Source organism: Empidonax traillii, unplaced genomic scaffold (assembly GCF_003031625.1).
Source record: "Empidonax traillii isolate 1590-97213 ecotype Southwest subspecies unplaced genomic scaffold, ASM303162v1 scaffold56:size2478089, whole genome shotgun sequence".
Lineage (NCBI taxonomy): Eukaryota > Metazoa > Chordata > Aves > Passeriformes > Tyrannidae > Empidonax > Empidonax traillii.
In genome coordinates, this window is record NW_020955249.1 from 1,585,698 (window position 1) to 1,610,575 (window position 24,878).

Below are 24,878 nucleotides of genomic sequence, written 5' to 3' on the forward strand. Positions count from 1 at the left end.
ATTAGACAGCTATCTTTCATTAGTCATATGTGAGTCCTTCTGACATCACAGAGATATAAACATCTGGGATCCCTAGAGCTCCACAGCAGTCTCTGGACTAATAACAGGTGGAGTGGGAAATGGCTGTCCCAGAACACTGAAAATAACAGGGATGTCTCTCAACAACAGCATATGTCATAGAAGAAGATGCGTTGCTTGTGAAGAAAAATGGAGCTCATTTTATAATGGGAACCAGTACTAATGACACTGTGGGATTCCTCATTTTTTCTATTGCTTTCAATTTTGACTGTGTATGCTCTAAATAACAGGATTTTCCTAAGTGATGGTGTTGTATTTCCAGCCACTGATCTTAGAATCAAGCTATAGTTACTTGTAATCTGCAGATTCAGACCTTATTCCTGTGTACATCTTCTCTCATATGGAAATAATTTTCCAGACATCAATCAAATCTTCCAGACTGACAGCCTGTTGAACAGCAACTTGACTTTGACAGGTTGAAGTGAAAACTTAAGTCTGGGTTGGTGCTGTGACATGTTGTTTTAGTGATGCTCAAGGCAGGCTTTTCTCTCACTCAACCTTTCCATTTTTCTGGGTCAATGACTAGATACCTATTTTTCTGTGCTTATATGGAAGCCCAGGCCTGTGTGATACAGTCCCAGCAGTGTTGTTAGCAATGTGGATATGCCAGTCAGAGCCAGCCCTGGCTTTGTGACCCACCCCCGCAGTTTGCAGAGCTGATGTGAAAGCCTGACCTCTGCACTACAAAAGGGTCACACATCTGTTTTGCTCAGCTGATGCCGAGACCTGGCTTTTTGTGAGCGTGCTGGCTCAGCCCCCATATCTCGCTCAGCCAGAGGCCATCTAAAGGACCCCATGAAGGGATTTCCATCTTGGCTTGTGTCCTTGGGCTTATGTGGTCTCCCTGTGTCAATGCTCAGAGCTTGCCAGGAGGCAGCTGAGCCTTAAAGACAACCTGTTGAATTCAGCAAGCTGTTGGTTGGATCTAATTCAGCCCCAGCAAGATGCTGGAGACCACCTCTGAGTGAGGAATATGCCATTTGCATGTGGCCATTTCTCTAACCCACCTTGTAGGAAGTAATATGGAACAGCTGGGATTTTATCTGCTGACAAGAGATCTGCTGTAACCCAGTACTGCTGCTGTGTGAAGTGGAGGAAGTCTGCAGAGTCTGTAGCTCTATCACCAGCTCTTTTCAGGGAGCTGATAACACAGTCCACCCAGCACTTGACTTCTCCTGAGGCTGTTCCAGGCCATGCTAAGATGCTTTCTTTGGGCTGCTATCATGAAATAAGAATAACACAGGCAGCCGGACTGGCTGCAAAGCTTCCATTGTTGGTTAAGAAGTGAAAATCCTTTGTTCCCAACTGTAAATTCCCCAGCTGTATTTGCTAAGCAAAATCAGAGAAATGCTTAGTCCATCTGTTTCAATCTGGGTAATCTGAATATTGGTCACATTTTTCCAATGGCCACTAAAGTACATTTTAATTTTAGTATCACATGCTCAGCAACAGTTTCTGTCTGGAACATGAATTAAAGATGCTGCTGCAGGAGGAAACAGGTGCAACTATATCTGAGTTTGGACCCCTGCTGAAGGAGAGGCATTGACAGCAAAAGCTCCCCCCACCAAACTGGAATATCAGCCTGCTTTATGGACAACTTCAGCAGAAGAGCTAGAATCTGAAAGTCATCAAGAAAATATTAGCTTGGAAAAAAGCTCTCATTTGCTTTGTTTCGGGTCTCAAAATAACTCTGTCCCCAAAACACATACCGAAGGTAACTTATCCCTTCCAGCTAGTGTAGGTCTTAAAACGATGACCCTATGCACGATGTCCCTGTCCCCCCCAGCCCTGATGCTGCTGTCATGTGTTAAAAAATACATCAGGACAAGGCATTTGGTTTGTCTCTTGGTTCAGCACATTGGAAGCAATACAGAGGCAAAAGAAAGGGATCAGCATTTAAAGTTCCAGCAGATGGCCATTGCCTGAGATCTCCTTCTGTCCTCAGGATGATATCAGTTTCACTATTCCTCGCTCTGTCTTCAGAGTCGGTGCTGTGGTAGGGTCTGGTCATCCAGATGACCAAGTCCTACTGGGATTGGAAGACTGGTTATCAGCTCTATATTTTGATTATTTTTTACCATATTCAATTTCTCTATTTCCTCTTTCTTTTGTGTTTCACTCCTTTTTGTGTCATTCCAAAAACCCCTCCTCTGCTCTGCAGTAAGAGCTCCTGCCAGGCCCTTTTGACTTTCAGCTATGGGTATCTTCGGTGTCTGGTATCTGGTGTCTCTTTTTCCTGTGTTCCTTTTCCCACCTAAACTAGTCTCTCCTTTCTTGCTCAAACAGGATCCCAGATTCTGAATTGCATCTGATTTGATTGATTGGTTCGCCATGAGTACTCAGGCTGGTTTTCACATTCAATGAAGCTCTCACTTCCCTTGGAATATCTCCTCCCTCCTCTCTCTCCCTGGGGAACATGTTACGTTCACTGCAGATTCATGGCCAGATAAAAGCCTGCAGAAATGGGAACTGTAACAATATAATATATAATAGTAGCAATAATGGGTAACCAAACATTTGCCCTGCTCTCATTTCAGGAGTCAACAAGTCAGTAAGAACATACCAGGACTGGCTGAGCTGGAGCAGGTCCTGCTGTGGGATGGACTGGGCAGCAGGATGTGGTCTGGTCCAGCTCTGTCTTGTACATTTCTGCCCTCAGGGCTGCACTTCACAACCCCCTCGTGTGCCCACCCACCCAGACATTCACATATGTGTAGATGAGGAATGCCTCCTTAAGTGATGGGAAAAAAGTCACCGGTCAAGATGATTTAATATTAAATCTTGTTTCTGTTACTAGTAACCAGATCTTTTTCCTTTTCTTGCAAAGTGATATTTTTCTCTGGGCAGAGTTCATTATAGAAAGCTGTTCTGTCATCTTCAGTGCTCAAATTTTGCATTTTGGATGCCAATATTACACAATAGTTAACAGCAAACCTTTACAGTACTGAGGTTAGCTGTGGTCTAATACATAAAATGTACAGTTTCACATTAATCACAGTTTTGATTTGCAGCTCTAACAATAGACAAGAGAACATATGCTTATGTGCTTCTGTTAGCTTATCTATAGGGAGAAAATAGTCCAACGAAGAGAATACACCAGTAGTTCACCCTTTCTCTGAGCTAACCTGCCACATCCTCTCTGGGCTTGGTGGGCAATAGGGAGCAGATCTAGTGAGTGCCATGTGTACACATATACGGTGTTCTTGTATACATGTATACAGGAGCCTGGGCATGTGGAATCACTGAAGATCTGGAGGCACTGCTTGTATGAGAATCCATGTTGGCCCCAAAACCCCAGCCAAATTCTTATTTAGTGATGCCCTTGCCAATTCCACCTGGCTGCATTACAAATTATTTCCTCACCAGTGACAGAAGTTGCTAGAGGTAGCTACCAGCTGGCACAGGTTCACACTCCCCGCAGGCAAAAGGGGAGCCCTCTGGAAGGAAGTAAAAGTTGTGGAAGTTGGTTTTGCAGAGCTACTGCTATTTATAAGACCTGGGTGGCAATATAGGAAGGAAGGAGGCTGTAGGTAGGGCCTGTGAAGCCTCTCTTGGAGAGCAGCTTCATTCACCATGGCCAAGGTTGAATAGTGCCATATGTGTCCTCTTATCCATGTGACAACAGGTGCTTTCCATAGGATAAGGAGAGAGCAGGTGAAAGTAGAGTAACAACATAGTTTCCTGGGCACTACACAGTCTGTTTCTTTGCTGATTCCTAACCACAACTGGAAACAGTTGCTGTAGGCACAGTTCTCTGGGCTGAAGAGAGTTTGAGCTGCTTCCTTTCTGTGAGAGAGAGAGCATCTGTCTCTGGGAAGCAAAGGAGAGGTTTTTTTTCCCCCACTCTACATCCTTGTGCCTTCCACCTCACAAGCTGCTAACTGCCTCAGTGAAGTCCCAAATTGCCACAGGTTTCCTCTCATGTTCTCACCAAGTATCCATGAATTTACCTTCCTTCAACTGCAGGTGTGGGAGAAGCCAGGAGGGTGTCTTGTCTTTTCATCACCTTCACTGAAGCAGCATCAAGGCTCTTGTTGGTGTGCCTGCAGCACTTACTAACCAAGGAACTCCTAAGAAGATCAACTCAGAATAATCTCTGGAATCCACCACTTACCAGCTGCAGTGATACAAAGTCCTGCTAATTGGTTATGCAAACACACGGATAGTTTTAAGAAACCTGATAATGTACTGCATCCTCCCAAGCATCCTTTCTGCGTGACATGACACACTGGCCCACCACTGTTTCTCCTTATTTAAGTGACCCCTGCCCAAGCTTCTAAACTACTGTGCAGACCAAGAAGTTTTGCCATAGAAACTTGGGAGGAACATCAGTGAAAGGTGAACAAACAAGCAGAGAAGAGATAGTCAGCAGGTCTTGTGTGAATTTGGTTTGATTTCCCCTTTGCCCAGTGCATACCCTCCCCCTTCCCTTCTCATGCCCCTCCAAAAAAGTGAGACGAAAGAGTATCGTCAAGGGACGGAGCATAAAGGAAACCATGCAGACAAAACCTCTGGAGATCTCACGTGAAACATGAGGAGAACACAGCCGCTCCTGGGCCTGCTGGCTGTACTTTGGGGAGAACATTTACCAAATGAAACTTGCAGAGAAATTCTGTCGAAGCTAAATGGAGATGCATTGCTAAGGGGGTTGCTCTGCACTCAAGACCCTCCTCTTCATCTTTTAGGCTCCTGGATTTCACTAGCAAGCAAAAATAGCCAGACCTTTGCCTTCCCATCAGTTCCATATACCAGTCATACCCTCTTCCTAATTTAAACAAAGACATTTCCACCCTATTCAGGCCACTTCTACCAACAGCAACTGTTAACATATATTTGGAAAAATTCTGTAGCCAGCATCTGTTTGTCTTCTCCTCACACTATCGAAAATGATTGTGCTGGAGGAAGGAAGCCTCCCCCTCTTTTGTCCCATCCAGCTGGAAAAATCACATCTAATCTTGCAGCCTTTTTTTCCTGTTGTGTATCCTGCCAAAACTGGGTGTTGTTAAGAACTGGAAATAGTGTGGCTAAGCCTTTGGTCAGGTTTTTTTTTTTTTTTTTTTTTATTATTTCAATCCTCATTCTGCCCATGAACCTGGGTTTGGCTCATATTTTGCATCCCATGATCATTTCATCCCTCTCTCAGCCTCAGTTCCTGCTTGCTGTCCTACTGCTGTGCCTGGCACCTGCCATTTTGTTCCTGCTGTTTTCACATGATGGATGAATAGGCTCATTTCTCATCGCACTGGAGAGATTTTAGCCCTGCTGGGTACATGTAGGGACCTGTGTTCATTCCCCTCTGTACCACATGTTGATGACATACGGATATACCACCTGACTGAGCTAAAGCCTTGTTTGCTTTTTTGGGCTTCTAGGATATGTATCTTCACATTGCCATTTGACTGCTCCACAGAAACATACCACCAACTTGTAGTAGACATGACTACCTCCAACAGAGACAGGTCCTTCTCTGCCTCTACAGCTCCCAGTAACCATGTTTGGATAACTTGGGGGGGATTGGGTGCCCTCTGCCCACACCTCCACATCTGGCTGTTAAGGACTACTCAGTGGAAAAGGTGTGTAACTCTATTTAACTATGGGCTCTAGAGTGTCTTACTGTATATGCAGATCTTTTTCTTGGGGGCTTGGTACTAGGTTCTCCCCTTTACAGCCAACCCTTATTTCACTTTTCTGTTTCCTGTTAAGACAGTTCTTGGACAAAAACACAAGTTTCTCCCTTAGGTATTCTTAAATTCAGGAGTTGCCATGGGATAAATTTGCCCATGGTCTTTTAGGGCCTTGCTTCTCTAGAGCTGAAGAGCCCCTTGATGTGTCAGATGTCAAATATGCCTTCTCTTTCTTCTGCAGACAAAGCATTTTAGAAGCTTTCAAAGGCTTCTTCTTACTCTTCTGACATACACAGTAGAGGTGATATGTCTGCACATTTTTCTAATTAGACAGCAAGGGAGAACTGGCTACTATTGGGAGTGCAGAGCCCAAAGGAGTTTTGGGGGCTTTGGTGGCATTGTTGCCATGTCTCTCCTTGCATGTGGAGAGCCCCCCGTATGGAGTTTTGTCCACTTTCTCTCAGGCTCAGTGTTACTGTGGAAACATAGAAATGCTACATAGTGTCAAAACAGTCCCTGACTGTTTTCTTTGGCGACTTCCTTCTTCAGCTTCTGTTGTGAGTGTGCACTGCTTGCAAGGTGCTCTGGATGTCAAGGTATGTAGGGACAACAGTTTTCTGCAGAAAATAGGTTGTTGTGTAGTCCCTGAAGGCTCTCTGAGATCTTTTTCTTATGCACATTCACAAACTTCCCTCTTTCTCCCACCCTTTGTAGTGCTCCCAGAGGGAAAGATGCTGAAAACTGAGGAGACTGGAGCCTGCTGTGCCTTTTTTATACTAATATATACATGAGACTAATGCAGTGACAGTACGTCAGTGAAGCCATTGTGAGGGCTAAAATTATTCCCAGACAAAATGACAGCCATGGACCTACATCTCCAGTGGCTGGAGAATGCCCTTTCTCTTACATTAAGGTCATGAGTAACAAGCCTGCCTCTGCTTGTCTGAGCTTTCCTGGGGCAGAGACTGTTTGCGTAGGTGGTGTCCTTTCCTCCTGCATGGCCTGCAGGATAAATCCTCATTTCACTCCCAGTGAAGAAACACATGTGGCTGAGGGATGAACTGTCATGAGCAATATGAAGTAGGAGAGAATCACCTCTATTTGAATTTTTTATGTGCTGTGATGTGTTTAGGGTATAGAGGACTGCATGCATCTGACAACCAGAATCTTATTAACTCTGTTTTATGCAGTACCAGGTACACCTTATATGCAGCCAAGCACATCTCTGCCTAACCTTTATTTTATGGTCTGGTTGAAACCACTTACAGAATTTCCCTCATTTGTCCTCTTTGCCTTGAAATCAATTATTTTCCTAGCAGCAGCTGTAGTGCCATTTATTGCTTAGACATCTGTAGTGATGGGAAGGGGTGCTTGCTGTTTCTGGTCCAGATGTATGAACCATGGGCCATCTGAAAAAGGTGACTGTGCTGCCTCCAGGATGCAGCCCTTTCCTTCACAGTCCCTACACAATGTGTTCCTAATTTGGGGAAGCAGCTGCCTTCCACCACCCACCAGAGGAACATGAACTTCTGGTACCATCTCAGCTGACACATGCTTTACACAGTTGATGTAGGTCTGCATTATTTCAGAGACTTATATGCCACTTAAACATGGTCTCTTCCCCACCTCTAATGTGACCTGGATATGACTGGATATGAAAGAATACGACTTCAGTTTTTTTCAGAGACAATGACAGAGATTTTGTAAAATCATACAATATCCTTAGCTGGAAGGGACTGACAAGGATCATTAAAGTCCAACTCCTGGCTGTGCACAGGACAACCCCAAAAATCACACCATGGGCCTAAGAGCGTTGTCCAAACGCTTCGTGAATTTAGGCAGGCTTGGTGCCCTGACCACTTCCGGGAAGGATGGGGGGGGGGGGGGGGGGGGAAGCTGTTCCAGTGCCCAACAACCCTCTAGTGAAAAATCTTTTCTTAATATGCAATTTAAACCTCCCCTGACACAGCTTTACACCATTCCTTCATGTCTTGTCACTGTTCACCACAGAGAAGAGATCAGTGCCTGCCCCTCTACTTCCCCTCACGAGGAAGTTGTAGACTGCAATGAGGACTTGCCTCAGTCTCCTCCAGGCTGAACAGACCAAGTGACCTCAGCTGCTCCTCATACAGCTTCCCCTCAAGGTCCTTCACTATCTTTGCAGTCCTCCTTTGGACACTCTCTAAGAGCTTTGTATCCTTCTTATATTGTGGCACCCAAAACTGCACACAATATTCAAGGTGAGGCCACACCAGTGCAGAGCAGAGGGGGACAATCACCTCTACCAACCGCCTGATGCCCCCCAGGGCACACTGTTGGCTTATATTCAATTTGCCTTTTCTCTTGATGTTTCTTTAACAACTCCTTCAAATTTGGGCTGGAGAAAAGTGTGGCTAGATACCACAGCTGGAATGTGGGATGTCGTAGCCAACTGTCTGCAGACACGACATCCACTGAGACTAAAGCACACAGCACTTGGCTGAACTTTGTTCAGCTCTCTGTTTCAGCTTCCATGTTTCAGTTGAGGGCTGAGTGAAGTAACTCTGGGTATACTCACTCGACACTGACCACCACGGGATGAAACCACTCGTGTACATCCTGCAACTGTAAACAGGTCTCTCTGGGCCACTGCTGCAGCAAGTCACACTGGAAGTGTATTTGTGGCACTTACTGATCCCATTACTGGCAGTTTCAGAAAAGGACCTTTGAGCCAAGGAGCCTGAGCTCTTAGAAACAATCAAACTGCTGGAGGAGGTCTAAATAGGCCCTATGGGCTGCTGAAATAGGCTCCAAAGCTGTTGGTCCTTCCCTGTTTGTCAGCACCATGTTCTCCTACAAGAGAAAAAAACAGGACACAGGAAGCACCAACACAAGGTGGCAGAATCAAGACCTCAATCCAATGTACTGATAATACTTAGCACTGTACATCACTGTACTGTTACTTACAAACATTAACTAATACATCCTCACAACACCCCTGCGAGGTAGGGAAGTATTATTTATCCCTAGTGTACAGATAGGGAAACCGAGGCACCAAGAGGCTAAGTGACTTGCCCAGGATCACACATCAAGGCATTGGCAGAGCCAAGGTAAGAATGGAGACATCCCTTCTTCCCCACCCCATGCTGCCCCAACACTAGGCAATGTTGTCTGTCTGGACACGGGGAACCCAACAGGTCCCTTTGAAAAGCAATGCCTGGACTTGTTGCCTATGAATAATTTTTATTTGCCTTTAATGAATTATTTCACAGTTTTTCCCTCACACTGTACACCATGCTTTCACAGTCCATTCAGCGCTCTGTGGTAGCCCACAGCCTTCTCCTCCAGCACCGGGACAGCTCTGCAGGGGGTTCATAGGGTGCTCTGTGCTTTCCTTAAGAAGATGTTTAGAAACAGTTTTCACTGACATTAGACTGGGAGCATGTGAGCTCTCACTGGAGACCAATAACACACACTGGAGAAGCAGGCAGAGGGAACTGATGGTAAAAAGGCATTTACTGTCCCCTGTGAAATGACCAGCGGCCCTCTTGGTTTCTTAGCTCTTCCAAGCTCCAGTGCTCACTCAGATCAGAAACTCTTTGTCTCCAACCTGCCTGGTCAGGAAGTCGTTGCTCTTGGGGTTGCTTCCCTAATAGGTAATAGGCAGTCAGTTCCAGACCGGAACAGGTCCCCCAGCATTGCCTACTCCAGGTGTGTGACACTGTCTGGGAACAAGGCTGGCTGTAGTTGTTGTGCTCTTTTGCCACGGGGAAGGGGTATTACCATGGTTGGCAAGCAGCCATATCCAGCGTCTAAGTCTCTTATTTTTCAAAACTGGTATTCAATGAAGAGCAAGGGAGAGTGGATGGATGAGGAGATGAGGATGAGGCAGAGCAAACAGGAAAATCCACCAAATGAGCTTCTAGGAAGGGAATGTTCCCCCTTGGGCACTTCAACTGAAGCAGCTTCATTTTCACAAAGCTTCTTTCTCTCTCTGGGAACATCTGCTGAGCTTCATTTCTGTCAGCTGGATGTATCGTATGACATTGGTATCTGCAGGGAAAGAATGCACACATACAGGTACAGTGGTTACACAGCTCCCTGTGGAAGACAGACAGGATGCATCTTCAACCTTGGTACCTCACTTGGGGAGCAGCACAGCTCCAGCGCTGTGTGCTGGAACAGTATCAGCTGAAAGGGACTCTGAACCAAACCCTAAAGCTTTGGTTTTGGAGAACCTGCTCTGAGTTGTGCTCATCACTTCTGTTGGTCACAGTCTTGCCTCACTACTTTTTACCTTCTCTCTGATTAGTCTTGGTCAGCACAATCGAACTTGCACGGTTGAAACTATCCAGGTAGTCCTTCCCTGTACTTGGGGAGTGGCACCTCCATTGGCTTCCCTTCCTGCAGTGCCTGCATGCAAGTCCCTAAAGGCATTCTGTGTACGTTCATGCTCTGCCTTTTCACTCTCCTATTCCATTTACAGTCTATTTCACTCCTTTCACATTATTCCATGGTGAGTAGAATTGGGAAGAGCATCCTTCATGTTCTCTTTGTACCCTTGCTTTCCTTAATTTTTCTATTTGGAAATATAAAAATGACATGACACAATCTGACACCTCAACACTATCTGCATTTTTGTCATATGCTGTATGCTGCATACTGTCTTGTGTCTGTCCTGTCTATTGAAGTTCCTAGGGGCAGAGAACCACTGACTCATCCCTGCAGAGAACTATGAGATCCCAGCACCGTGCAGGTGATAAGCTGAGCCCTCTTTTTCCTTCCAGCATTTCAGAGCATCAACACATCACACATACCACGTGAGTTTTACTCCTGGCCTCAGCTATAAAGGAACCTGTTCATCCTGAATCACAGGTTGATCTAAATGGGGTATGTGCCTCCAGACAGAGCCAATGATTCTGCAATCATGGTCAATCCCTTATCAAATCATGTTTATTTCTATCATGAGGGTGACCTCCCACACATGCAGCACCCACACAGTGCAAAAGCCATGTGGGACCAGAAGCAAGCAAACAAAAACACAGCCATTTTCACTTCTGTATTGGTTGAAAAATGGTTCTTTGCTCAGAGCCTTGCTCAGACATACAAACAGGGCCAGCTTGGTCCATGTATTAGATCCTCAGAAACCAATCTGAACTGAACTGCAGTCCATTCAGAGGGCAATCTTGTCTCCTCCTCATCCAAACAATGATATGCTCCACACCAGCTAGAGAGAGAAAGGAGAAGTGCTTGATCTTTCAAAGCAATGAACAAATTACTGAGAACATGTCCAGCACCAGCACCAAAGCAGTTGTGGGTGCAAAGCTTCCTTCAAATGTGAGAAAGGGACATCTCTGTTGTGCCCTCCGCTAGTGCTGAAAGAGTGGGAGATTTCATACAGAGCTATCCACAAACATGCCATGGGGCATCAGTGGGCTGTGGCACTGTGGTGCTGTTGTGACTTCTCAAGCTGTCTCTGGTGAGATGGGTATCCTTGAGTCTTCTTCATGTTCATCTGCATCATCCTAGGTACTCCAGAGCCTGGGATTCGATGACTAAGCTACTTGCCCCGTTTGGGGCATTCATAATGAGATAAGAAGTTCTGCTGTTGCTTGTGTCAAACAAGATGCACTAGCATCCTGGGCTGTTCATGCATTAGCATTTCTTACCAGCCCAGCAAATTTTAAAGCATCTTTTTTAAAAACCAAATTGATTTTAGTTGCGCAGCCTCCTGGAATGAACAAATTCAGTTGAGGGGGTAGCCCTGAATTTAAGACTTAAAATAAAATGGGCGCAGGTGGCAGGTGGCTGACTCACTCCCAGCAGTGTAAAGGCAGGGCACGCAGCTTGGCCAGGGTCCTGCTGTGCTGCCCACACCTCACTGTAACCTCTTTGCTCCGTGCCCTCCTAGGCTCTGAGGGCTGCACTCTGGGTACACATCCCTGCCACCAAGGTCCATGCTCTAAATGCCTGCCTGGTGCAGGTGAACAGGAAAGGCGTAACTGTGTGGGCATGGCAGGAAATCCCACCTGCCTGGGCCCGCAGGGACTTGGCATCTAGCTGAGGGGGCAGAAGTGGGCTCAGTGCATAACTGGGAAAGGAAAAGCTGCCAGCCTCCTTTAGCTTTCAGATAAGGTAGTGACTGCTGATGGCACAGCCTCACTCACCTGGGAGACTTCCACATGCCTGGAAAGCCAGGGGCAAAATAAGGTATAGCCTGATAGAGGGCAGGAGATGCTCCTATTGTGAGCTACTTACAAATCTCTCCGGCAGGTTTTGGCATATTTTGCTTCACTTTTGAGGGCCACTAGTTTACCAAGGAGAAATAATGAGATCAGCACACTCTGTTTATAGAAATGGAGCCCAGTCTTTGTCAAGTTTTTTTTACCAAATAGTATTGCACCATACTAGCTCTGCCTACAGAAGTATTTCAAAGTGTAAATGTTAATGAGGAGAAGGCTCTCGTCTCTCAGTGAGGAAGTGATCCCCTACGGCTGATCTGGAAATAACAGGACAACTCAGTTGAGGAAAGCAGAGCCCCAGTGCAGCCACAAGCCTGCCCCACACAGCGCAGGAAACATCTTGTACAGGCAGCCCATGGGATGTCTGAAGGTGGGCTCTCAGCACAGGGCCAGCAGAGACCTGTGTTTGATATTATCAGGCCATTAGCAGCTAATGGTCGGGTCCCAGTCCCAGTCAGTACCTGGTTTGACAATCCACCCCAGTGCAACAGGGCTGAGAAATGCTTGCAGCCATGTCTGCCTGCCCATCTTGCAGCAGCCTCTGCACACATGGAGGGCTCCAGCCATGCTTTCTATGACTTAACAACAGCTTCCCTATCCCTGAGTAAGGAGGGTTATACAATTATCTTGGGTTAGTTCTATCTGCTTTTGTGATTTTTGTTTAGAGGTAGAACAAGAAATCAGGCCAAACCCAACCTTCCTTCACCTTGGATAGATAGTATAGCCATAAGGGATCTGCTGCGCTGACAGCCTTTTACAACAGTAAAACCCTCTGCTAGCTAATTCCTCTTTACCATTCAAAATCTCTTGCACCGAAGAGAATAACTGCCAGTGATTTTTGCCAAAAACATTCCTTATTAGAAAAAAGAGGAACACACAGAACATGTCTGTAATAATAAACAAGCGCTTTTACCAGTGAGCCTAGTGAAACCTCAGAAAAAGGAAAGCAATCACACTTTGCAAATGGAGACACTACAAGTGGAGACACTGACTTACTGCTGGTCACATAATAATTCTTGATAACATTACTCGATTCCTACTGCTGTGTTTTAACAGCCACATCCTTTCTTACTGTACATGCTCAATTCTTTCCCCCTGAATACCCTCCAAGTTTTCCATAATCATAAATAAAACAGTGAAACAACAGCCTTGAATGGCCTACAAATAACAGGAAAGAGTCTCTGATGCAGAGCTGAAGGCCAGAACTGGTTTTGTATACATAAAGGGCCTTTAGGGACATTTTCTGGTATGTTTTTGTAGCAAGCTATGGTATTTGAAGTTGTTGCTGTTGAATAAATTAGTATTTATTTCAAGAAGCAATGAGGAATACCAAATAAATAGTATCATGAGGAGGGGTGGGTAAAGGAGCACAGAAACATATATTTAAAAAATGGAAGCAAAGTGGTTCAGCTAAAAGTAATTTTTCATATCTGAGTTTAGTCAAAACCTCAAGGTTAGGATAACTTCTTATTTTCCACTGACTATTTTTCTCTTGCATATGCTTCTCCATTTCCTGGTTCTGGCAAGGGCTGAACGCAGAAGGGCACACTGTAAACTAAAATAGGCTAAACTGAGCTTTTAAACACATTGGCTCTGGGAATGTGGGGTGCACAGCTGTGCTGTCAGACTGCCCAGAGCCCATGGCCAAGCGCAGCAGATGGGACCAAGCACCCTTATGGGAAGTGGAAAAGGAAGGAGATCCCAGCACACTCCCAAGCGCACCCTCCCTGATGCTCCTCCAGGGCACAGCCACTGCAGGAGCCCTGCAGGGCCAATGCCTGTAGGACATCGAGCACAGCCAGCTCTGACAGCCTCCCTTCCCTCGTCTAGTTCAATGAATATCAGCTCCACCAGGCTCTGCCAGGACCCAGGCTCGCTCCTGTTTCACACCCAGTTCTCCCTCTTTCCTCTCAGGTTCAGCTGAAGAGCTGCTCTCTGTGGTTTTCTTTGCACATTTTGCTTTCTTGTGATTCTTTAATTTTCTATAGTGCTGTTTTATCTCCCTATTACTATCTAAAAATAAAAGCATCACCTCTGCTCATGGCTTGCCACCTGCCTTCTAAGGCTGGGCAGGTTAGCATAAAGATGATTGTTCTAGCAAGGCCAAGTTGTTTGGATATACAATTTCATTGCTGTCCCCAAATGAACTGTATGGTTTTGACAGATGGATGACATACTTAACAGGCAACTGGCTGATTTCATGGCAAAAGTTGAAGCATCCTAATGCATGCTTTGTGGGTAAATGTCTGTCTCCTTGATCAAAGCATCTTTACTGAGATGGTGGAAGGCACAGCCATTGAGGATTACAAATAGTCTCCTGGCATTGCTAAGGGGAAAAAGCTTTTTCTCAGATTCAGAAAATATAATGGTCAGGGTACACCTGTCCTCCATCCTGCTTTCTTCTTCAAAAATAAACCCTGTAGGGAAAGAGAGGCAGGATCCTCTCCACACCGACGGCATTCCAGCAATGCTGTCATCTTCCAGGTCATGCTGCAGCCTTGGCAATGGTTAATCTTTGGGCACTGCAACCTTGCTGCACTACCCGAGAGTGCTGGAAGGGGAGTACAATAAAGGATACACAGTGAGTCATGCTCGTCCCTGTGGAAATCAACGCAATCAAGTGAGGGACAGACTAAGTCTCATGAAAAGAAATATAAAAGCACTCGGTGCAAAGCCATATCCCTGCTCCCCTCCCCATACCTGTCGGCTGGCGGGATCTTGCCTCTTTCAGGTAGTAGAGGGCCTTGTTGAAGTCACCCAGGTGGTAAAATGCCACTCCCGATCGATAGAGCGCCTTGAAGTTCTCGCCCTCCTTCTGAAGCACTTTGAGGCAGTACTCCTTGACCCTCTCGTAATTCACCAGCTCGGCCTGGAGCAGGCAGGCTGCAGGGGACGGGTATGACAGGGAGATAGACAGACAGACAGACAGACAGACAGGAGAACATTAGTGCCTTATTTGTCCCTGCTCCTGCAATCTGCAGGAGAAGAGAGCAGCTTAGGTGAGGGAAATGACTCAGCCCCGCGATTCAGAAAGGGTGCAGTCGTATGGATTGTTTGCCAAACCCTGCGATTGTTCTCAATTTAAATACCAATGCTTCTATTTTTGGCATTGCAAAACAAAGGGATTGCGTTTACTCCTGGGACACACATACACACAGTGCACACACAGGCACACCTCTGAAGCAGAGAGGGAGAACATAAATGCCCCTCTGCAGCTTTGGAATGCCACACAGTCTCGTGGCAGTGGCTGGCATCATTTGTAGTGACATTGCTTCTCAGACTGACGGTTGCAGCTCCAAAAAATACAGAAAGGCAGTCTAATCGTTATGTGACAAGAAAAAGGGGGATAAATTAGATCAAATTTTGTATATAACTTAATCCAAGGCTGTTAGGTTTAAAAATAGTATGTAATTGCCTTTTATCCAGGAGATCCTGTGGGGAGTTTTGCTATAGAAAACAAGGGGCTCTGCCCTGTTGGAATGTGTTGCCACCAAAAATAAGCCCATCTACAGCTGCATTCCAAGGCAACTTCGGGAATGACACAATTTGGGGAAGGAAGGCAGAATGCCACAAGGATCAGTTCAGAGGCTGACAGTTTCAAGTGCCAGGGCATGGAGAGAAATTTCCCATGGCAGGTGGTGTTACTCAGTGTGTCTCTGGCAAGGAGAAGACTCACTGCTCCTGGAAATCCAAGTCATCACAGTTCAGGTGTCACAAATTAACAGCCAGATTTCATTTTTTGCATGGTAACTGCAGGTGAGAGGATATGATGCTGGGTCAAGAATATGATGCAGTTCTTGATCCTCTTCCCCTGCACCCCTAATGTAAGCCCTACACCCTCTCTGTATCCCACTTTACATTTCATGGGCAGGAGGTTGCCTAGATGACCTCCAAAAATTCCTTCCAATATAAATTAGTCCAAGACTATGATCACTTAACGTGGACAGAACACATTCCTAACCCAATTACACATTTAAAGCTTAAAGAGCTTACTGGGAACAATCATAAACAGGCTTTTACCAGCAGAGCACTGATGGTGCAGATGTGCTGAACAAGGACTGCAGAACTAGCCCCACTGTGGGTGCATTTGTTTGAGTGACGCAGCCATGAGTAACCAGAGCTTTGTCCCATTTGCTTTAATAATGGAAAGTCAATATATTTTAACAGTTCCTGCCATTAATGTGCACAGGTATTTCAAAAGATTCTGGTTACTTGCTATTTGATTGCCAGTTAAAAAAATATGTATGTTTTTAAAAGCTTAGCAGCATTTCCTTATGCAAAGTTTGTCCTTTCCTATTTGTCACACATTGATTTTTCTTACTCTGTTTCTAATGGAGCTTGAAATGACTGTGCCTTGTTTTTCTTTATTTTTCAAAGCTATTAAAAAGAGGGCTGTGTAAATTTACTTCTGGCTTTACCACCCTGGAAACAGGATTGCTTTGTTTATCTGCTGACCAGTAGCATGTACAGCAGTGGCAGTAGCTTTCTGCATACTGCCAATCTGAGCCAGCCTTCCACGTTCTGTGAAACTGCCTTTCAGAGCAACTAGGGGACAGATTTCAGTCTCTCTTTTCATTTGTTACTTGCCATTTCCAGTTAAAGTCATAGAAATACCTCTGTGAAAAATGACAGGCAGATTCATATATTAACTAATATATATAATACAGGCAGTATTGATATATTTTAACTCAGTAATTCCATATTGGACTTGCTTCATGGACTGGTTTAAAAGAAAAGAAACTCTCTCCCATATCCTGCTAATTCACAAACCAAAATGGGTTTCCAGATATCCAGCTGGGTTCTTTCTGTGACTCATACTCACAGTAAAGCTTCTGCAGGGCATCCCCACTAACCAGGCATGCAGTGAAGAGAAGTCAGTACCACATGGCTAGCAGGAGAGACGTGTGTTTATCTGAACAGAGCGAGCAGATGGATGTGCAGGAAACAGTTCTGCTGGAAGAGTTGGCCATTTGGAGACCCAGCATTGGAAGCGGCTGTTGGAAATGAACCTGGAGGGAGTATCTCCCTTATAAATATTTAGACATGGGTGTTTTCAGTTCTTCGTGGACTGAAATGATCTTAATCGACTGTGATCCAATGCAAATATTGAGGCTGTTAGTAATTCAGCTTTCAGAAATGGAATATACACTGAATTCTCGTACTTCCTACCTAATTCAGTCAGGGGAGAATTGTTTCAAAAATGTATTTTTTTCCTAAACAGACATGTGCAGCTCTGGCTGGGAGAGTTTGTTTACCACATCAAACACTTTATCACCCTCCTTCTATGTTCATAATAGGCCCCCAGTGAATCCCTCTGAGGAACAGAGCTCACTGAGAAAGACCAAATCTAGAGGTTTATCCAGATCCTCCTTCTACTTTCTCAAAACTCAGTGGGCTTGATTGTGCACAGCATCAGCTCTAGTAGCTCTTTGGTGATTAGAAGGGTGCCCTTTACTTGCAGATGTAAGCCTACAGTCATCAGTTCCCTGTGAGTCTCACGGCCATTGTAATACAGCACCTGGTGGCTACGTCTTCCCAACTCAGAAATGTTGCTTGTCCTGCTTCCTGCACCATATTTGGTTATGATTCTCGGTTTGGCAGCTGATTTATTGTGTCAGGTTAAGCAATAAGTAACTCTTAATTTTTAAAACCATGTATGTCACATAGTGCTGAAGAGTCCCCATCTGCTGTAAAATAAAATAAAATAAAATAAAATAGCCACCTTGAAACTACTGGGTGAAATGTGCCATGGGAACAGGGAGAAGGTTAATGCTATTAGTCCCACAGGAGGGGCCCTGTCCATCACAATTCCAACTGATGTTTAAGCAAGGAAACAGGAAATTTGGCTGTTTTTCTTCACAAGAGGAACGTTAAGCCTAGATTTGTACATTTTAATTTGTGGATTCAAATCTATGCCAGCCAGCTCCATGAGCTGCAACAATTTGGGAGGTGCAGTACCGATCTGGTACCAGGAGATAACTGAGATAGTTTGTATTATATCCGTGCTCAGCACAAGGCTGGGCAAAACAAAGATTAAAGCACTTGTAGAGCCAAAATACATCTACACCTTTAACCTTTACCGCCAGCTGTAGTTAGCAATGGTGGGAAGTTGTAACCAAAATCTTGGCAGTTGAGGGATTTGGATTCTATTTTATTCCACCCTGAAGTAATTTTGAATTCCAGAATATCTTTCAGGAAGCTATCTAGGCTTGACCGGTGCCAATGAGAAAAGATTTGTGACCACCCTTTTGTCTCAAATGCTAATTACTTAAATTGTTTAAGAAACATCACTACATTTCTATTCTGATTTTTTTGTTTAGCTGCAGTTGACTAGCCACACCTTTGCTACCCTGAAAGGCTTGTGTTTCCTTGTTGCATCGGTACTCTGAGATTATGATCAAAGATCAAGCCACTCCATCTTCTCTTTCTTAGCTCCTATAAAGACGTAACTAGAGTCTCTTACTAAAAAAATACCCTTAGTTTTCATCTTTCCTCACTTTTATAGCTGTTCTCTGAACCCGCAAAATGAAGTTCAACTAAAAGTGCTGCCATTTAGCATCTTATCACAGAAACCTCTTCTGTGTGAATACCTTTGCAGGTTACGCAAAAAGCTCAGTTTGGCCTGAACTTTTGGCTTCTAATTTTGGCTGAGCTAAGAACTAAGTCTGGGAGTAGAATGTCCAGGTTTTAACACAGGGTTTTTCAACAACAGTATCAAGAGGGCCTTGCTCACCTGGCAATTTTCACTGAAGGGTAAATCTGCATGCCAGAACAACCATCCAGACTATTTGAATGGCCAGTCTCTTCGCGAACGAAGAACCGGGGAAGGTCTTTCCACCTTCCAGCCTGCACATTGGATTTTTTAGGTGAGACACAGTGTGCGCGGAACTGAGCCCACCCTTTAATCCTGAGGTTCATCTGCTGGGGCCAAGCACGCTTGGACGGTGGCAGCGAGGTCCTCAGGACGTAGATGGATTGCCTTATGGGCTAACGAGCTCCATCTGCCCGGGGAGGGGCCCCGACCGGGAATCGAACCCAGGTCTCTGCAGTGACAGTGCAGTGTCATTTCCCCTAGACCACCGGGGGCTCCCAGTATCCAGACTATTTATACCAGTGGCTAAATTCCCATTATAGGCAAGGCTTGAGACCCATCCATATTACAGAACACTTAAGTGAGTGGGACAAATTGCTGTGCAAGCAGCATTAGCATATCCATACCCTGTGGCATGTTCCTTGGGCTCAGCACACTGTGTTAGTCATAACAGGAATCCATTTGCTGTTGTTCTAGGAGATGGAAATGCCTTTACCTTACAGGAGAATCCTGGGTTGCAAGTTAATGTTTCCCTAACTCCTGTCTTGTTTGCTGTTTGCTATCACTCAGGTAAGCTGGTCACACTGCCTATTTTTAAGATTGCCTTGTGCCTTCCACTATAGGATAGGGTAACTTGTAACTTTGTTGTTTTTTAAGTTTATGGACTAAAATATTCCATGTGCGATATCTGCCTTTGATGTCTGCTTTTGGAAAATGTCAGCCAAGACAGTTCAGGTATTTTTTAAAAAGAGGCTAGGGAAACATATCTTATTTTTCCCTTGTTAAAGATCTCTGGTGACTGTCTCTTTAGATGTATCTCGTTTCCTCACCGTTTGGCTTTGCAAATGGAAATCTGGCAGATAAAATTTGTGTCAAGCAGGTGCCTTCTGTTATCCCCACAGTAATCTATAGCTGGCCAACTGATAACCTTCTGAAAATAAAACCCAGTATGGTACTGCATACTGTAGAATTTGGTACCCAAATCCTTTGAATATTTCAGTCCACCCAGGTCACAGTTTGATCTAGAAAAAGTGGGGATTTGGAAACTTAGAGCACAAAAATCCTCTTATTGGCTCACTGGTCACAGGAATAAAGGAGAGCAGAAAGTGGAAATCAAGTTTCACATATGACAGAAAGACAGGGAGGCAGATGCAAGGGGAAGAGACTGCAGCTGAGAGTAGTGTGGGGACAGAGGCACAGAAAGGGGGGGTGGTGCAAGGGAGTTGGGAGCCAAGGTCTGTTGAGGAGGCATAGTCTGGGCAGAGAAGTGGAATTAAGATTTTGGGACAAGGTGCTAAGGAGACACAGTGCAGCCAGCCTGGAGAGCACGAGGAGCATTTATAGCACTGAAATCCATGCAGAGGAAACCAGCCTCCCTAGCTGTGTATGGCAGTAGCTTCTCTGGCAGATCACTTAACCCCAATCACATTCCTGCTGTAATCACCTTTTTCTCTGCTGGCTATACTCACCAAGGGATAGTAACCTGCAGTGCTGCAAGCCAGCCCTTGCAAATATTCCCTGGAGACTGAAGCAGGTGTCCTATACAAGAGCTAATGGCAAGTCATGTAGTTGAACCACTCTCATATACCTGTGCAAAAGGGTCTGAATCCAAATGACCTTAGTTTTTTTACCCACTTTTTAGAATGAGAAAAACAGCCTGTATTGATTTGTTTGGCTGCAATGCAGAGAGAAGTAGCTAAACCTATTACTGCTTAAACCTGAAGCAGATCTTTCCTCTTTACTGTATTTACTCTTGACTCAGTCACTGAAGTTTAACAACCTATGTGGATTGTTACTCTTTAGCAAGCGCTAGGTACTCCAACCACTACAAACTCAACCTGTATTTCACAAACTGACAGTGTCATTCCTAAAAATAACCACAGTTAAACTCTGTAAAATACTTTGCTTTCAGATATGCTCTCACCTTCAGTATAGCAGCCAGTGGTTCACTTAAAATATTTAAATTGCAGGAAGATGGTGAATATTCTTCCTCTGGTTCTACTTTGGGAACATGATTAATACTTTGATATTACTGCTTCAGGTTTTTATTCAGATATTTCATGAAGACCTTTATATATCATTGAACAGGCTTTGTTCTCATATCCAAGACTCAAATTAATAGGGCAGACTAGGAAAGTCCTGTACTTCAGAAGGCTTGGCATCCTTCATGGTGATGCTCTTCCTCAGAAAAGAGAAAAGATGGTAGAGATAAGTTCTGGTTTAAGCATTTGGGAAGAGAAATTATTGGAATATAACAACAACAAAAACAACAAATCAGGAGGGGAAAAAAAAGAAAAAATATTTGTCTTGGAATAGACAGTAACCTTCTAACCATGCCACTAACAGATGTATCATTAATCTTCGTGTGCTGCAGACTGTGTAAATGGTGTTTACAAAAAGCACATGGAGCTTACAATGTACACTGGAAGAATTAAAAGGAATACCATTACTACCTGAGACTAAAAATGTCAGTCATGTGTTTGTAATTTGAATATAATTAGCTTCTAAAATAAATCTTCTAAATAAAGTTTCTAAAATAAATCTGGTAACGTGACTCATAAGATGATGCTGAAAATGTAAAGGGTTATCTTAGTTTAAAAGTCACTTTGGACTTAAACTATTGTAATTTTAATGCACAGCATAAAAAGAACTAGCTATTTAAATATTTATCGAAATTTCTCTAAAGTTGAAGTTACTGATCCTGAGTCTGCAAACTGTACAGGCTACATGTAGAAGGCACAGCCCAATTTTTAACCTATGTTTTATTTTGTATTAAATTTTCAATACAGATTGGCCTAAATGGAGCCATATTACATGCTGACTGTAAGAAGCTTGTGCCAAAGGAATAGAGTAAAGCGTCCATATCTGCACAGAGCTCCATGTGTGCTGTGCCTTTCAAGAATGCAACCCAGCATTCCTCAAAAGAAGATGCTTAAAACATCTTTTTTCAGAGAAATGCTGCATGCAGTTTCACTACTAGACTGAGACACTAATTAGGATCTACAGTTTCCAAACAATCTCTTCCATTAAATATTTTTCTTCTTTCTCTATAGTCCAAGCTTGCAAACAAAGAGGATTTTCTGGCTCCTCACCAATAAAAAGCTAATTATAGACAGCTTGATAATGTCTGGCAATAATCTGATCAGCTGACTCCTAGTTCCCAGACAACCTTAATGGGATGAAAAGGGAATATCACGATGATGGTACAACTTTCCAGCCAGTGGCTCTCATTTATTCCTCTCCAGGTACCAAAAAAGCCTAAATATGCCCGTATGTTTCTGCTTGCGAGGAAACGTGGAAAATTAAAATCCAAACTATATGACAGGTTGTCTCTCCCCACAGGGAGGGATTAATGCTAAATGAAGTGTGGATCCACAAATGTTTGAAGAGCCCAAAGTAAGCCACCTCTTCCAAACCGCCTTCCCATTCTTCTCATCGTGACTCTCAATTTGTAAACAGATACCAACTGTTCCTCCCCATCCCGCCAGCCTGGCCATGCTTTCCTTACAATATGTAGCACGGTTTCTCTCAGTTCTCTGCTGCTCCCAAATCCTTCATACCTATTCCAGAAGAAGGACCCTGAGTTCACCATTCCAATAGGCTTCTCTGTGAGAGAGAGAGGCAATGGTAGTGACAGAAGTATGCTGACACTTCCACCACCGTACACATTAAAAGGTGTTCAGTAGTTCTCAAAGTTGCTGCTGAGCCTGTGTGTCAGGCTTTCTGTGGTGGGCAGCCCACACTAGGGCTCTGCCTATTGCTTCCCCTTGGAATGCACAGGGCTGATAACAAGAAGATAAGTGACAGCTAATATGAGCTGTCAGAACAGATCAGTTTAACTTCAGTCTGTGATAGGGTGATCAATCTTGAAGATAAAAGAGAAAGAGTGGATATCTTGGCTTTTACGCTAGCCAAATGACAAATGTTAGTGACATTTTCCTAAGCAAGTTGAAAGAGTACAGTCTTAATGAATAGACTTAACTTTGTTAACAAAACGAAAGGCAACATTAAGTAGGGTTCTGCACTGATCTGTCCTAGGCCCCATGGTATTTGATATTGTCAATAAAGACCCAAATGACAGACTGCAGACTGTCTTGTCAATTTGCGGATAACACCCAGATGTGTGGAACCGGTGTCTGGTGGAAGATACGGGTAAAATTCCAAAGTATCCCCACAAACTGGTGCTGTCCTGATAAAAATAGGATGCAATTCGACAGGGGAAAGTTAAAAGTCCTACAGTTAGGCAGGAAAGCCCCCCACTGTGTAAATACAGCAGAGGAACAGTTGGTTGGAGAACAATTCTGCTGAAAATCCACAGGAGAACCCTGACAAAAACAAATGGTCCAGAGAGGACAGAATATAAGCCCTCAAGGAGACAGTGAGGGAAGAGAGGCTAACTCTGATCATCTACATAAAAAGAAAAAACCCCAACTCTAATGCAAAGAAGGGCATAACCAGAATACCATCTGCTCTTCTTGTACTCAGGAAGTAAGAAGAGAGCTTACTTTTCAGCTAGGGAAAACTTTATAGCAGTAAAGAGAGAGAAGCTTTGAAAGAGATTGCTTGGGAAAGTTGTTAAGATTCCTATATTTCCAAGTGTTTAAGAACAGCTTAAGCAAAAGTTATCTGGGATATTGTCTTATCTGTACACTTGTACCACACATGGGTATGGATAGAAGGCTCTTGACTGCTCTTCAGTCCCATTCTTGACTGTCCTGTAACACTCAGAGCATACACAATCCTGAGTTGTCCTTGACAACTGCCATTTAATGCTAATTCCTATCAGAAGGTCCTGCTGGAGGATGTCAGAGCAGGACACGTGAACAGGTGAGCGTTTAAATAACAGCTGGCATAACTGCTGGCTTTTGCAATGTGTTTATACTCCCATATTTCAGACTTCCATAGTTTTGAAGAGCACAGTTATTTAAAAGTGTTTATTATTTCTAAATTATGTTTCTTAAGCTACTTTAAGGTAAGTTTGTGGTGATTTGTGCTTCTTTTTTGTCACAAATCCAGTGATATAATGCTGTAGTTTTCCTTTAAAGGGACAAAGCTTTGAGAAGCAAGGAATTTTGGCCAACTTTTCATCTGATCCCCATTGCTTCTGTTTCAAAAGAGTATTTTGAGCTACCACTTTCTGTAGTTACTGGTCCTTCAAAATTAAACCAGAGGCTTACTGAAAATTCTTAGCTGTGGTGATATTAAAGTAGTAGTTGAAACCTAGATGTCTTGCAAACAAGAATTGTTGTCTAAAGCCAAAATCCGCCTCCAGCTGTGTACCAGGAAATCTTTATTCTACCAAAATAAAGAGCTTCAATTGGAGATGATCTTCATATTGCATCTTCTAATAGGCATGCCTTTGGTTTTTTCCCACAGGTAGGAGCAAAGTCCTATCAAAGAACTGGTGGAACAAGAGCTTCAGTCAGCTTTTAACTAGTAGATAATTTTGATTCTACAAACACTAGCTTCTACTGTAGCTACATTAGAAGAGATGGAAGTTCCTTGTGTTTGTTTTTGCCAAGGCTGCTATTGTTGATTTCTCAAGTTAAACACCCTGGAGGTTTCCTCCTCTCTGACTTATCTAGTAATCTTTGACCTGTCTTTATCTTTTAAAATCATCTAGCCTAGTCTAGTCCAGTCAATTACATATGCTTAACCTTCGGATCTGTTCCAGTTTCTATTTTTTCCAGGGCCTCTTCCTTGCTGTTTGCTTTTGCTCACCTCGTGTTGCTTTACTCCCTCACTGTGATACCTTCTCTACATCATATCTTTTCCTTCTTTGGCCTCCTGTTGCTATTGATATCCACTGGAGGAATCTTGTCTCTTGAGTTGTTTTCACAAGAGAAAAGTACACAGAATTTTATCAGTGATCAGCAACACCAGACAACCATCTAGTAAGTGTCTGGCATTCAACAGCAGTCCAACTCCAACAAGTGCCATCAAATATTCTATGATTCTTACCAGAATATATTAAACAGTGAAACCAAGGTCTTAATGGAAGAATGGTGTTTTTTTAAAACCCATCTGAGACAAGGAGTGTATTTCTGTAAACAGGGAGGCACTTCGGAAGAAGTGGTGGATTTCAAGCTGCCTTCTCTACTGAAGAGAAAAGCATCCTTTGCTCACAGTGGTTCAAACAACTGA

The 24,878-nt window shown here is 44.0% G+C and overlaps 1 protein-coding gene across 1 annotated transcript in view; it reads right to left on the reverse strand.

The window, feature by feature from the left end:
• Positions 1 to 8,577: 8,577 nt before the first annotated feature.
• TTC9 (tetratricopeptide repeat domain 9) overlaps positions 8,578 to 24,878 on the reverse strand; it is a 28,211-nt gene continuing 11,910 nt past the window's right edge. Inside the window, exons 2-3 of the mRNA XM_027879676.1 lie at positions 14,624 to 14,806; positions 8,578 to 9,734 (exon numbers count right to left, since the gene is read on the reverse strand). Coding sequence (XP_027735477.1) covers positions 9,655 to 9,734; positions 14,624 to 14,806 — 263 coding nt within the window. The 3' untranslated portion in view covers positions 8,578 to 9,654. The remainder of the gene's footprint in view (positions 9,735 to 14,623; positions 14,807 to 24,878) is intronic.